General features: G+C 44.9%; 1 protein-coding gene across 1 annotated transcript; it reads left to right on the forward strand.

Annotated features, from left to right (window-relative positions):
* The first annotated feature begins 985 nt into the window (after positions 1–985).
* KCNV2 (potassium voltage-gated channel modifier subfamily V member 2) lies at positions 986–13,399 on the forward strand. Its single transcript, XM_077908444.1, has 2 exons — positions 986–2,630; positions 12,553–13,399. Exons 1-2 carry the CDS (start codon positions 1,260–1,262, stop codon positions 12,832–12,834), a joined length of 1,653 nt encoding a protein of 550 aa, XP_077764570.1. The 5' UTR covers positions 986–1,259; the 3' UTR covers positions 12,835–13,399.
* Positions 13,400–13,988: the final 589 nt, after the last annotated feature.

The following is a 13,988-nucleotide window of genomic DNA, read 5'->3' on the forward strand; positions in this document are numbered from 1 at the left end:
GCGCTTTTGCTTGTATACGTTTAGAATATTTTTGGAGGAACAATGAAAAAGTATTCTGGAACAGTAACAGTGGTTGCCTCCTCAGAGGCACACCTGATAACTGCAAGTTCCATTTGTGAGAGAGACAAACTGTCCTCTATAATGTACCTTGTACCCTTTGAAATTTTTTTTTTTGCCATCAACACTTACTAGCTATTCAAAATAAATTGAACTTAGAAACAAATTTTCTGCTCAGAACAAATCTCTTCCTCTTCTCTGCTACCCACATATTTTTAATTCCCTCTTTTGTTGCGCTTGCCTAACTCCTCCATCCCCCACAAAACTGTGAGCGATTGTGTCCCCATAGAGTTCCCATCCCCAGCGTCTAGTACTTCGCTTTACACATGGAAAGAGACTTAAAAAAATGTTTTCTTAAGTGATGTCTTGAAGAACAGTGAAGACCTTTTCCTTGGAATAAAGTCTGGTCACCTTTACATGTGATCTAACGTAGCCACGAGGCAGGGGCACAAGAACATGTCCCCACTAGTTCTGGGACTCTATCTGGAAACATGCCTTTATCACTCAAAAGGAAGGATGGAAAAGAGAGGCAGAGAAACAGAGACAAAGGCAAATCAAGTACTGAGAAGATAAGACTGAACTCCAGAGCAGTACTGCTAAGTAAAATCCATCTGGGGGAGAAAAATGTGATTGTGTGAAAGAATGGGAAGGGGGTCATCTGAGGTCTTGCGTGATCTAAACAAGGGGCTACACTAAAGGGACACAGGCTTGTGATGAAGGGCGCTTCAAGCATTCTGGGGCCATTTCTGTCCTTGTTCCTGCAGAGGCTGCAATTTCAGGAGCTAGGCCAAGACCCAGGCACCCGTATTCTATAGTTAATTCAGCTGATTTCACGCCAACACGGGGACACTGAGCACCTCCTAAGAGTTGCTGACATTTTTATTAGCAATCGTCTCTGCCACCTTCTGATTATCTACAGACTTAAGACCACATAATCAAGCCCTAGGTCAGGGAGCGGAGGAGGAAACTAGCTAAGAGGCTCTAAATCCCTCCTAACGCTTGCCGCCTCCCTATCAGCAAGATTAGAGCAGTCAGCAGCCATCTGCGCCTGTTCAGACTCCGGCCTGGGAGCGCCGCGCGCCGGGTGCAGGCTGCCCTGTCACTGCGGGCCACGGACCCGCCCTCCCGGCGGCCGTCCCCAGCCTGGAGAGCCAGACCCCGACCGCCAGGGAGGAGAAGCCAGGGGTCCACCCGCCGCAGCCATGCTGAGACAGAGCGAGAGGCGGCGCTCTTGGGGCTACAGGCCCTGGAGGGTCACGGAGGGCGAGGAGGCGTCCCAGGCCGCGGGCAGCCAGCACCGCAGGAGCGTCTGCTCCGTGGGGGCCCGCTCCGGCTCCCAGGCCAGCATCCCGCCGTGGACCGAGGGCAGCTATAACTACTACATCGAGGAGGACGAGGACGGGGAGGAGGAGGATGACCTGAAGGACGACCCCGGCGAGGACCAGCCGCCGGACGCCCGCACCGCCCCTCCCGTGTCGCCCACGCTGAACGTGAACGTGGGCGGCCAGAGCTACCGCCTGGACTGCTGCGAGCTGGCCTGTCACCCCAAGACGCGCCTGGGCCGCCTGGCCACGTCCGCCAGCCGCAGCCGCCAGCTGGGCCTGTGCGACGACTACGAGGCGCGGACGGACGAGTACTTCTTCGACCGCGACCCGGCCGTCTTCCAGCTGGTCTACAACTTCTACGCGTCCGGGGTGCTGCTGGTGCGCGACGAGCTGTGCCCGCGCTGCTTCCTGGAGGAGCTGGGCTACTGGGGCGTGCGGCTCAAGTACACGCCGCGCTGCTGCCGCATCTGCTTCGAGGAGCGGCGCGACGAGCTCAGCGACCAGCTCAAGATCCAGCGCGAGCTGCGCGCCCAGGCGCAGGCCGAGGAGGCCGAGGAGCTCTTCCGCGACATGCGCTTCTACGGGCCGCAGCGCCGCCGCCTCTGGAACCTGCTGGAGAAGCCCTTCTCGTCCGTGGCCGCCAAGGCCATCGGCGTGGCCTCCAGCCTCTTCGTGCTCCTCTCCGTCGTGGCGCTGGCGCTCAACACGGTGGAGGAGATGCAGCAGCAGGCGGAGCAGGGCGCGGGCGGCGGCGACCCGCGGCCCATCCTGGAGCACGTGGAGGTGCTGTGCATCGCCTTCTTCACGCTCGAGTTCCTGCTGCGCCTCGCCTCCACCCCCGACCTGCGGCGCTTCGCGCGCAGCGCCCTCAACGTGGTCGACCTGGTGGCCATCCTGCCGCTCTACCTGCAGCTGCTGCTCGAGTGCTTCACGGGTGAGGACCAGCGGCCCGGCAAGGGCTCGCAGCGGGAGCACGACCTGGAGACGGTGGGCCGCGTGGGCAAGGTGGGCCAGGTGCTGCGCATCATGCGCCTCATGCGCGTCCTGCGCATCCTCAAGCTGGCGCGCCACTCCACCGGCCTGCGCGCCTTCGGCTTCACGCTGCGCCAGTGCTACCAGCAGGTGGGCTGCCTGATGCTCTTCATCGCCATGGGCATCTTCACCTTCTCGGCGGCCGTCTACTCCGTGGAGCACGACATGCCCGACACCAACTTCACCAGCATCCCCCACGCCTGGTGGTGGGCCGCGGTGAGTACCGAGGCCCCGGCTTCCCCGCCCTCCTCCCCAGCCCCGCCGAAGCCGCTCCTCCCTTTCCTGGGTCAGCAGCCGGTCTGCCTTGCTTGGGGGCCGCTGCTCTCTCCAGGCCTCTGCTGCCTCCGGTGAATAAAAACATCAGTGGGGGTTATAAAGTTGGAAAGACACTGTCCAGTAAGTAACTGAATTCAACTTGGTCCTAGGAATCTCAATCTAGATGTAGTCTTAAATCCCTGGACAGCCTGATTTTAAGAAGGATTTCTTGTTCACGCATGTGGGAGAAGTTCATCATCCTCATTCTTACTCACCAGCTATCCAACACTTGATGTCCTAAGTGGTTTGTAAAGATTCTCTTATTTCAGTATCACGACCCTGTGAATGGCTAGGATCACTCACTTTTTTTTTTTTTTTTTTGACGGGAACAAATTGGAAATGGCTCCATATTTGAAGAAAACTATTAACTTTATGCAGGGAAAAAGTGAGACTCAGCTGACCAGTGTCCACCGTAACTAAAATCCCACTGGTTCTAGCCAAACTGGAGTGTGGAAAGAAGCATCTACAACCAAAACTTGCTCCAGTGTCACTGAAGTTCCTTCAGGATCTGGTATTCTTGCCCCATTCTACAGCTGGAGGAAGCGAGTAACAGAGGGTGTAGACACACAGCTAAAGGTAGCCAAACCCAAACCCATCCAATGACAAAATCCATGCCCTTCCTACAGTCAGCACTGCCTCCTTCATGCTTCATTTCTGGGCTGTGCCTTGCCTAATTTGCACAGTCTTTTAGTCATTTTTGTTCTTTTCTTCAGTACTTGCCTTTTATAATAATTTATGCCATTTACTCAAATATCTGTAATGTCTGGTATGCTAGGCTAAATCCCTGGAAAATCCCCGAACCAGTTACTGTACATGCTGATTGATAAATTGACATTGGTACATAGAGGGAAGAAGTGGGTTGTGATTTCCCTATTTTTAGAAGTAGAAGGCTTGTAACGCCTTAAAGAACATTAAGCAAATATAACCAGTTTTTCCCCATGTAAGGAACAAGGTACGTTCAATATTATCATTGGGTATGTTAGAACCCACTAACTGGTGTGAACTTCTGAGGTGAACCGACGCAGGGCTACACAGAACCAACCCAGAACTACAATGCAGTTCAGCAAGATGGAAGATTTGGGACTAAAATCTAAATCTAAATCTGCTAAAAATTAACTGTGACACTAAATAATTATGAAACCTCACTTCCTTACTTCCTGTCCTTAGTTTTCTTGTCTCTAAAAAGGGGTGGCTACAGAACTCTATAATTCAATTAGTCTTCCGTCACTGAAAAGCAGAGCACTCATATGTCAAATAGGATTTGTGAGCTTTCTTCAGTGATGGGATGACATTAGGCTCTTCCCAACGAGCTAGCCAAATGCTGCAATTCTGATCATATTCCAGGTGACAAAAGGTCATCTCCATAGTAGATAAACCACATGTACAGATGGAGCTGATAGAGGATGATTTGTCCCCAGCAAATGACATTTATTTTGGAGGTGAGTAAAGGAGAAAGGGGGGGGGAAGAGCAAATCCACATGCTGATGATATACTACCAGGTTGACAGTCAAGTTTCCATTCATCCAAGTATCTTGTTTTCAACCCACAAAACTTTTTAAAATTTTGTATATTACTACAAAATTTGGTAAGAATTCTGTTGCTAATTTTTCATTTTAAAAAATTTCCTGAAGTGAATGCCTATTGATCCCATTTAATTTCTTGATTTGTTTAATGTACAATGACACTTAAGACTTTCAAGTTACCCCCCTTTTTATGCTAAAATTGTTTTAGTTAAAAATCGGTGTTTTCAAAAAAAAAAAATCAGTGTTTTCCTTAAGTTTTACAATAAAAGTTGAATCGCCATTCCATTTTTGTTGATAACAAATTTTAGCAATTCTTGCTTTTGCTGATGCAAGTTTTATTTTGTGGCCATTGTCTCTATCAAGCACTATTTTCACAGGCCAAAATTTGCACATTTCAACCTTACCATTGACCAACCTTAACCTTTATCAAAAGCCTCTGTCCATTTATTCTCTGAGAATTTTATAGACTAGTAAAAATCTTTATGAATTAGATATGTCTGAACTTATCTATGAAAACTATAGGAGTTGCCCCTTGAACATTCAAATGCTGCTCTATGTCCCAGGACAATATAGATTAAGCAGATTCTTCTCCATATTTCTGATGGCATTCCATATTGTGGAATTTATCCATATTTTCAATAGAGCAAAGAGAAAAAGAATACCATCAAAATGACGCAGACAGAATGTTTTGTTTCCTTATGTAGATACCAAGTAAAAGATGCAAAACAAAGATGAATTCTACAGAAGAATCACAAAATTCATCTTACTCATTCCCTGATCTAGAATTTTTTGATCACCTCCACTGTACCAAGTAGTATTCTAAACACTAGGGATACTGAGTGATAGAAAAATAAAAAAAAAAAGAATTTCTTTCCCTCATGGAGTTTCCATTCTAATGGAGAAAGAGAATATATTATTTCAGATACTGATGTGTGTCTCCTATGAGATAATAGGATAGAAAGAGCTGGGTGCAGAATCTACCTTTGATAGGATGGCCTGAAATTTGAAGAAATGAGAAGAAACCCATCTATATAGACATGACTGAACAGAAATGACAATAAGGGGGAATCAGAATTAACTCTGATGCAGTTGTCTCCAAGTATTTTATTGATCACGTATCTTGTAATTTAAAACTTTTTGAGCACATACCCATGGTAAATGTGTATTCAGCTATTCATAAATTACGTTATTTATTGTTATAATAATGATGCATCACAAACTACCCCAAAATTTTTTTTTAATTTTTATTTATCTATGATAGTCACACAGAGAGAGAAAGAGAGAGAGGCAGAGACACAGGCAGAGGGAGAAGCAGGCTCCATGCACTGGGAGCCCGACGTGGGACTCGATCTCGGGTCTCCAGGATTGCACCCTGGGCCAAAGGCAGGCGCTAAACTGCTGTGCCACCCAGGGATCCCCTACCCCAAAATTGAATCGCTTATAATGTCAAGCATTGATTTAGCTTATGCGTTTGCAAGTCAGCAATTTAAGCTGGTTTCAACTAGAAGATTCTTTTCATTTGGGCTGGTGCCAGTCACTCATTTGTCTGATGATCAGCTGGCTGACATCTGGGATGAAAGAGGAGACTAGACCACATATCCTTCATCCTCCAGCAGGCATGTGCCCATGGCAATGGACAAGAGAGGGAGTGCAAGCTCAACCATGTGAACACTGTATAATTTTTTGTTCATGTCATTTGCTCAGCCCATTGGTGAAGGCAAGTCATAAGGCCAAATTTAGAGTTTAAGAGCAGACCAGATTATCCCATCCAGTGTAGAAAAGCACTGAAAAGTTTTATGGCAATGAGCTTAGATACAGAAAGATATAAAGTATTAGGTCCACTGAATGGACATTTTTCCAAAGGAGATGTACAGATGGCCAACGTACACATGAAAAAATGCTTAACATCACCCATCAGCAGTAAAATGCAAATCAAAACTGCAATGAGATATTACCTCATACCCATCAGAATGGCTAAAATAAAAAAGACAAGAAACAGCAAGAGTTGGCGAGAATGCGGGGGGAAAAGGAACCCTCGTGCACTATTGGTGGGAATGTAAATTGGTGCAGCCACTGTGTAAAACGATATAGAGGTTCCTAAAAAAATTTAAGAAATACTGTACAATCTAAGAAATCCACTACTGAGTATTAACCCAAAGAACATGAAAAGAGTAATTTGAAAAGATACATGCACCCCTATGTTCATCACAGTATTGTTTACAATACCCAAATTATGGAAGCAACCCATGTGTACATTGATAGATGAATAAAGATGTGGTATGTGTGCATATACACCTGCACACAGCACAGGGGATATATATACTCAGCCATAAAAAAAGAATGGGATTTTGCCATTTGCAACAACATGGATGGATCTATAGGACATTATGCTAAGTGATATAAACTAGAGGAAGACTAATGTCACATGATTTTACTTCTCTGTGGAATCTTAAAAAATAAAATGAACAAAAAAAAAAAGGCAGAAATATACCCATAAATACAGAGAATAAATTAGAGGTTGCTAGATAGCAGGGTGGTGGGGGGCGGGGATGGGTAAAGTGGGTGAAGAGTGTGAGCTACAGGCTTCCAGTCATGGAATTTTAAATGACAGGGATGAAAGGTAGAGCATAGGGAATATAAGCAATGGTATTGTAATCAGGTTGTATGGTAACAGATGGTAGCATAATATAATGTGTAGGCTTGTTCAGTCACTATGTTGTTCACCTGAAATTCATGTAACACTGTGTGTTGACTGTATTTCTATTAAAAAAATTAGATCCGTAATACAGTCATTCTACTGTAGTAAGACAGTGCTGCTCAACTCTAAGTACACATAAGAAAATATATATTCACAAACTGAGAGTTTAAAAATGAGGTAAAGAAAGGATTGGTAGTATCTTTCAGACTACAGTGCTGTATGCCTTATATATTCAACCTCATTAGAGACAGATTCTCTAAACCATCCTTCCATGTGCTATTAGTACTTTCAGACAACCCTAAAATATGACTCGTTTTTCATAATCTTCCCTCTCTCTATGCCAAGGATCCTGCAACCTTCCTCTGTAAATCAACCCAAGGTTTTAAGAGGAATACAGTAATTTTCATTGTTGTGAATACTTCTCCAGCTGCAAAACAAATCCCTCATGGACACATTCATGTCTGCAAATGCTCACGCATTAGGATGTAAGATGGCCCTGTCCTATTCGTCTGTCAAATGGAGATTATTTGTGAGCATTAATGTAATAGGAAACATATGTAAAATGCTAGCCTGTAGTACATCCACCATAAATAGAAGCTACCATATCTGTCTAGTTGATAGTCTTTATCATGTGGAAGCCATAACCTTTGCTTCCAGATTCATTTGGGGGAAAATAAAACAGAAGTGATTCCTTCTCTACTGGAAAAAGAGAGACTCTAAGACATATGAGGGGGTCAGCTGTTCTCCCCTGGAAGAGCTTCTACGTGTCCAGATAAATAGGCACACACCTGGAGCCGCTCCAGCCATGTTGGGGCTCTCCTGGCTGCCTGGCTGCAGGAGATGCATGGCACAGCTCGGCAGGAAGAGTCAGCTCTGTAATGAAGCTGTCATCATTGGCCTCCAGTGCAGCTATGTTTTTAAGCAGAAAAGGGCAACCGGACCGTTCAACAGGCCATTTCCTTCTGAGCTTCAAGAGTAAGTTAAAACTATAGAAACCAAACAGGAAACTATGTCATGAACTCATTCCTTGAAAAACTAACAAAAACTCTTCAAAAAGAAAATTTATCTCTGGCTGAGGGAACAGATAATTGTGCCACAGAGACCTTGCTCCTATCTTTGTTTTCCCAAAGTATGCTATCATTTCCTTGCAAATAGATGGCCCTTACAAGATCGCTGAGATTTTATTTTATTTTAATGGATTGATTGCTTACTTTAAGATGACCCATTTGAAGGTGAATCAGCCAACTTGCAGTCAGGAACATGGTGGGGAGAGTAGATATTTTAAACAGATTGAATTTGATACAGGGTTATAGATACATGGGTGTTAGAAGGCTAGAAGAGAAGCAAGGGGAAACATGGAACAGCTTCCAGGCTTAGAACTGAGGGACTACATAGAAAGTAGAGTTACTCCAACCCACAAGTGCAGAGAAAGAGCCACTGAGCAGCTGTCACGGGGACTCCTAGGATAACACCATGAGGTTAGGGTCCCATGTGCCCAAAGATGCCTGAGCCACAGGTATCTGCTATACTGGAGGATGGGGACAGACACCAGAAGCAGGAGTAGAGACCCTTATTTCCTCACTCACTTCTAGTGTCCCCACACTATCTCATTTGTAGAACACAACCAAAAGCCAGTGAGCAAGGGTGTCTGGGAAATGTAGTGTGCAGACTCCCAGCTGCAGAACTACAGGAGAGTCCAGAAGAGTGTCACGCTTGGGACTGAGAGACAACGGGTAAATGTTTGGCACAGATAGCAGTAAAAGGAGGCATCTTCTTAGCTCTTTCAGAAATAGCACAGGACCCATAAATGGAGCAAAGGCTCTTAGGTACTTCTATGACTTTTGCTCCTGTGGACTTATGACTCTGGGGTAGTACCCCTTGAGGTCCTCAAACAATGATCCTCCTGTAAGCCAGGAGGACTTGTGGGAATTGGAGTTGTCGAGGATAGGCAAAAGTACCAAGTGAACCGTGGATGTGGAGGACACCACCATTATTGTGTACCTTTCCATGGCTGGATAAATAGATCCTATATCTGCCTTAGTTTTTGCAAACCCCCTTATTGTACAATTTACATACACATCGGGACTTTAACATACAGATGAGGCTGGTGGATTCTCTTTAAAGCCCTCTTCTCACCCATGACCTCATTCTAACAAAGCTTCCACCCCTCAAAACATTCTCTGAATTCCACTGGGGAATTATCTTTGGAGACTGTGATATGCCCCATTTACTTTTTTGAAATGGTGCCAAATCCTCACCTTTTTGAATGCAGATTTGAGATTTTAAAATATCATCAAGACCCTTGAGTTTAAGATTGACATCTAGAGTTATCTACCTTGAGGGTTAAGACTACTTGCTTCAAGTCATGCCACTGACTCCTCTGTGCAGATTAGAATCCAAAGAGGAATTCCTAAAATATTTGTAGCAATAACAGCATGAATAGGCTACGTATAGCCTTTGAAGCTAAATCCTTTAAAAGACAACATGCATTGAGATATGTAATAATTTTAGCCAGAAATTACTGGTCTTTACCCCCTCGAATTGTTTGCGAACACTAGAAGGGGTGTTTGTTATTTTGAAAAATCGGTTGTGTTCCCTGGGATCCTATTTCCTACATGTGTGGATTACCAGGTGCCAAGATTTAATCTAGGCTTCATTCATCATGAAGGAAACAAACATTCCTTGTTAAAGGAGAAATACCACTATAGTCATTCTGAGGTTTCAGAGAAAAACTGGATGCTTGTCCTCCCTATAATGTTGAGGCAGCCAGGATTTGCTGATTGATGGGTGAGCTTCTGGGGGAAAGGTCACATTCTGGCTTTTGGGACCCAAAGGCTAGGGAAAATATGTAAGCCTTCCATGGAATGGTACGTTTCCAGTTTATTGAGTGGCTGAGCCAGCCAGTGTTTTCAGGATATTAAGATGGATTGCAGAAACACTGGTCACATTTCTAGACCCAACTCCTCCTAATGGGAGAACTCACTCTGTGAGGTCACATGTGTCAGTCTAGGGCCTTCCATTTTTCATGTTCATGAAGGGAGAAATGGGTTTGGTCAGTGGAACATGGAGAAGAGTCCCCGAACACTGAGAAATTCTGCATTCCTCTTGGAAGCAAGGAGCAAGCACCATGTCACTAGTTGAATCAAACTGTCCACAGAATAGACAGTGCAAAGATTAGCTCTGCATTTTTAACAGATTCTTCAGGACCAGTCAGACAGAGCCTCCTAGCAGAAGACATCTTTTCTCTAAAAATAGAGATCCAAGATACACAAAAATATTTAGGTCATATTATGTGCATCAAATATTTAATCTCCCTTAAGCCAATGCTCTTTGCTTTTGACTCTTCACTCAAAGTTCAGCCAAAAAAAAAAAAAAAAATGAAGTCGAGGTTGAGAGTGAAGGAAAGCCAGTGTGGGGTTTGATGAGAAGTTTAAAATAGGCACTTTGGCTCAATTATCTTCCTCTGCATTCTCCTAGCCTCCTGCCTTCCATCTTGCAGGCTAGGTAACCTCAGAGCCCCTGCTTTGGCCTTGCATGGATGCCTCCTGTCCTGAACTACCCCTTCCTGTCACTTGGCCCTATACCCAGACTCCCTGTAGGCTTCCTCCAGGGCCAGTAGACAGAGGAACTCAACGTTCATACAGACGTATGAGTGCTGTGCTTAATAACATATGAAAGCCATGGTTTAGTTCACATACCTGGACAGAGACCTGACTTGGGTCTTTTATTTCAGATATGGCCAGTGACAAGACACACACACACACATACGTTGAGATTAACCCACGATCTCACTGTACCGCTGCCTCTCCTCACCCTTTGCAAAAAAGTAGGAAACGAAGATTCTCTCCTGGAGCCAGAGTGTCCCCCACCTCATTTCCCTGCTGCTCAGCAGGATCCAAGCAGGAATCCATTTCTATAGCCCACAGGTCTAAAAACCATGAGAACTAAACATTATCACTCACATAGTCAGCACCAGGCTTTCCTTCAGTCCGTTAACACCCCTATGGGGTAGCTACTACTATTCTCACCATATTTCACAAGTAGAAACAGCCAGAGAGAATATAAGTGACTTGCCTAAGTCACACAGCTGGGAGATGGATTCAGAGCCAGGTAGCCTAAGGCCATCTCTGTTTCCTCAAGCTAGTCTATATCATCCTGCCTCTCTTAGGTGCTTGCTTGTATTCTCCCACCATGGGAAGGGGCAGCCCACCCTCAGTAGGTCTCTCACTGGAAATGGAGCAGTGAGAGGTAGTACATCCCCCATCCCAAAGAAGAGGTCAAGCTTTCACTTTTTCATGGTCTGGCTGGAGCTATGGTTCTTACCAGCAACACCAGACTGGCCCACCTGGCCCACTTCTCCATTCTATTCTAACTAATCAGTTACATTTACCCTAAGTTAAACTAACCCTTATATCAAAACAAAAAATGTTTATATTTCTAAGTTAAACAGTATGGATCAACAGGCTAACTGTGCATTTTACTACCATTTTCCAGAAAATCATGGCAACACCACAAATCTATGAAGCAAATGGTGCCCCCTGGAGTTGTGCAATGCACAGTGTTCAACTAAGCAACAGCCCTGCCTACAAGCCTTCTAGTAATTTAGTCAATAGTCTGGGGACCAATGGGAGGCTCAGTACATGAGGCTTAAAAAATAGGCCCAAGAGATTTTCCCAGGTTTTCTCTGGCTACACTGACTGATAACTAGTCCCAGAGGTATCTGCACTTTAAAACAGAAGCTTGTTAACCTAAATAAATCTCTAATTAGTAGAATTTAAAGTGGTGTGCAAGAGTGATGGCAGAAATTTCATGTGGAGTGAACACGTTTTTGGACTGTGATGTCTTACAGAAAAGTCCCTTTGCAAAATAATGAGAGTGTGTTTCTCTAGACATTTCTAATTAAAGCACCTTCATAGACAATATCTCATTTGAATGACATAATAACTCTGAGAAGTATTATAATTTTCTCCATTTTAAAGATGAGAGAAGTACAACAGAGGAGGTTAATACTTTTGTGTGCCTGATACTGTGGTAAGTGCTGTGTGTTCATTTTCTTTAGTCTTCAGGAGAAGACTATGGAGTTGGGTATTTTAGATGAAGGAACCAAGGCTTAGAGACAGAATATTTTCAGTGGGGAAGGGTCAGAGTTAGGACATGGACCCATGTATGACTAGTTCTAAGCCCGGGCTCTTCCCAGTACATCTATCTTGTGGGCAAACCCTGAGGCCCTGGTCCTAAAGCTGGCCTCTCTGAGGGGAGGCAGAGACCCACATTTATTGAACCCATGCTACCCTAGGAGCTTTACATATGGTATCTTATATACTCTCCACACCTTTTAAAATAGCTATGATCTCTGTATTGTGTATGAGAAAACTTGTAATAGAATTTAAACTCAAGACTTGCAGCCCCACGGCTTGTGTTCTTTTCATGATGCAGATCCTGCAGGCAAACCTTCTAGTACCTCCTAAAGCTGGCTCTGTGGGACCCATTACATGATCTGTCTGTACCTTCAGGGAGACAAAACATTTTCCTGCTCAATTCTCTCCTGTCTTCTCCTCCATCACAGTGCTAACGGTTCCTTCCCACTTTCCTTCCCATACAGGTGAGCATCTCTACTGTGGGCTATGGAGACATGTACCCAGAGACCATCCTGGGCAGGCTTTTTGCCTTTCTCTGCATTGCTTTTGGAATTATCCTCAACGGGATGCCAATTTCCATCCTCTACAACAAATTCTCAGATTACTACAGCAAGCTCAAAGCTTATGAATATACTGCTATGAGAAGGGAAAGGGGAAAGGTAGAGTTCCTGCAAAGAGCCAAAAAGAAGATGGCAGAGTGTTTGGCTAGAAGCCACCTACAGCCCACACCAAGGCAGGAGAGTTGATGTTTCAAAGGAGAGATGGCTGGTAGACCCTGTGAACCTCAAAGTTTCAATCCTTTGTATCATCAGTGCAAAGACATGTGAGAGTCATACACAAAGGGCATCCAGTTCAGAGCTCTACTTCTGGAAATGTCCATCTTGGCCCCAACTGGGACTGCCTCATTTGTTCTTTAACTGTGTTGTATGTAGGAGTCTGACATCCTACAACTTGCGTCACCTCCCCAGTGACACTGGTACCGAAAACTCCTTGACAGGAGCAACATCTTCAATTTCTCTTACAGCTTCTCATGGCTTCTCAATAAATATGTTTGGACTCAAGTTTCTGCAAAGAAAAAAAATCCTTAATTTTCTAGGGAGAAACAGAATGTTGCAGCATGAACTATATGAGCTTTAGAGTTAGACCAACCTCAGGCGGAAGCCCAGACCTACTGGATGCATGGTTTAGGGAAGGTCCTCTACTTACCTGAGCCTCAGTTTCTTCAAATGTGAAATGTAGGTTATAAGACCTACCTTGTAATATCAGCATGAGGACTGGAGATAATACAATAAATGGTAGCTGTTAAAATTATGTAAGTGGTTGTCGTTGTCTAATACACTTTCTAGGTGGATGGTTATCAGCCCAGGGACATTTGTCACCTCCAGCTCCCCTTGCCCTGGGGATATTTGGCAATGTCTAGACATGTTTCTAATGGTCACCACGGTGAGGTAGGATCAGAGTAGCTACTGGCATTTCATAGGTAGAGGTTTGGGATGCTGCTCCACATGCACAGGACAGCCCCATAACAAAGAGTCATCTGACTCAAAAAGTCAATGGAACCAAAGCTGAGAAACCCTCATCTAGACTGATCATGGAAGGCCAGACCTGCCCTATAACATACCCAAGTGTGCTAATCACCTTCCCTTGAGAGGCACCCGGACATGTCCTCTCCGTCATCTTTCTATGGGGGAAAAAAAAATTTAAAAACCCTGCCTTTTGGATAATGTTCTGGACTGAGTGCTGAAAAGAAGGGAATTCGATCAATATAGCCCTCTGCTCTGGGCTTGTCTGTAAGTCAGAAAACCAGTCCCTACTGGGTGCTGATGCTTTCTCGCCCTGCCTCCTCTCCTCCTATTTCCTTCCTCCCTCCATAGGACTACTGGAAATCAAATTCCTGGAA

Source organism: Canis aureus, chromosome 1, assembly GCF_053574225.1.
Source record: "Canis aureus isolate CA01 chromosome 1, VMU_Caureus_v.1.0, whole genome shotgun sequence".
NCBI lineage: Eukaryota > Metazoa > Chordata > Mammalia > Carnivora > Canidae > Canis > Canis aureus.

Bases quoted from the DNA above. Each gene is read 5' to 3' on its own strand.
- KCNV2 (XM_077908444.1), top strand. From the start codon at position 1,260: ATGCTGAGACAGAGCGAGAGGCGGCGCTCTTGGGGCTACAGGCCCTGG. The intron at 2,631-12,552 runs GTGAGTACCGAG...CTTCCCATACAG, and splicing joins ACGCCTGGTGGTGGGCCGCG to GTGAGCATCTCTACTGTGGG.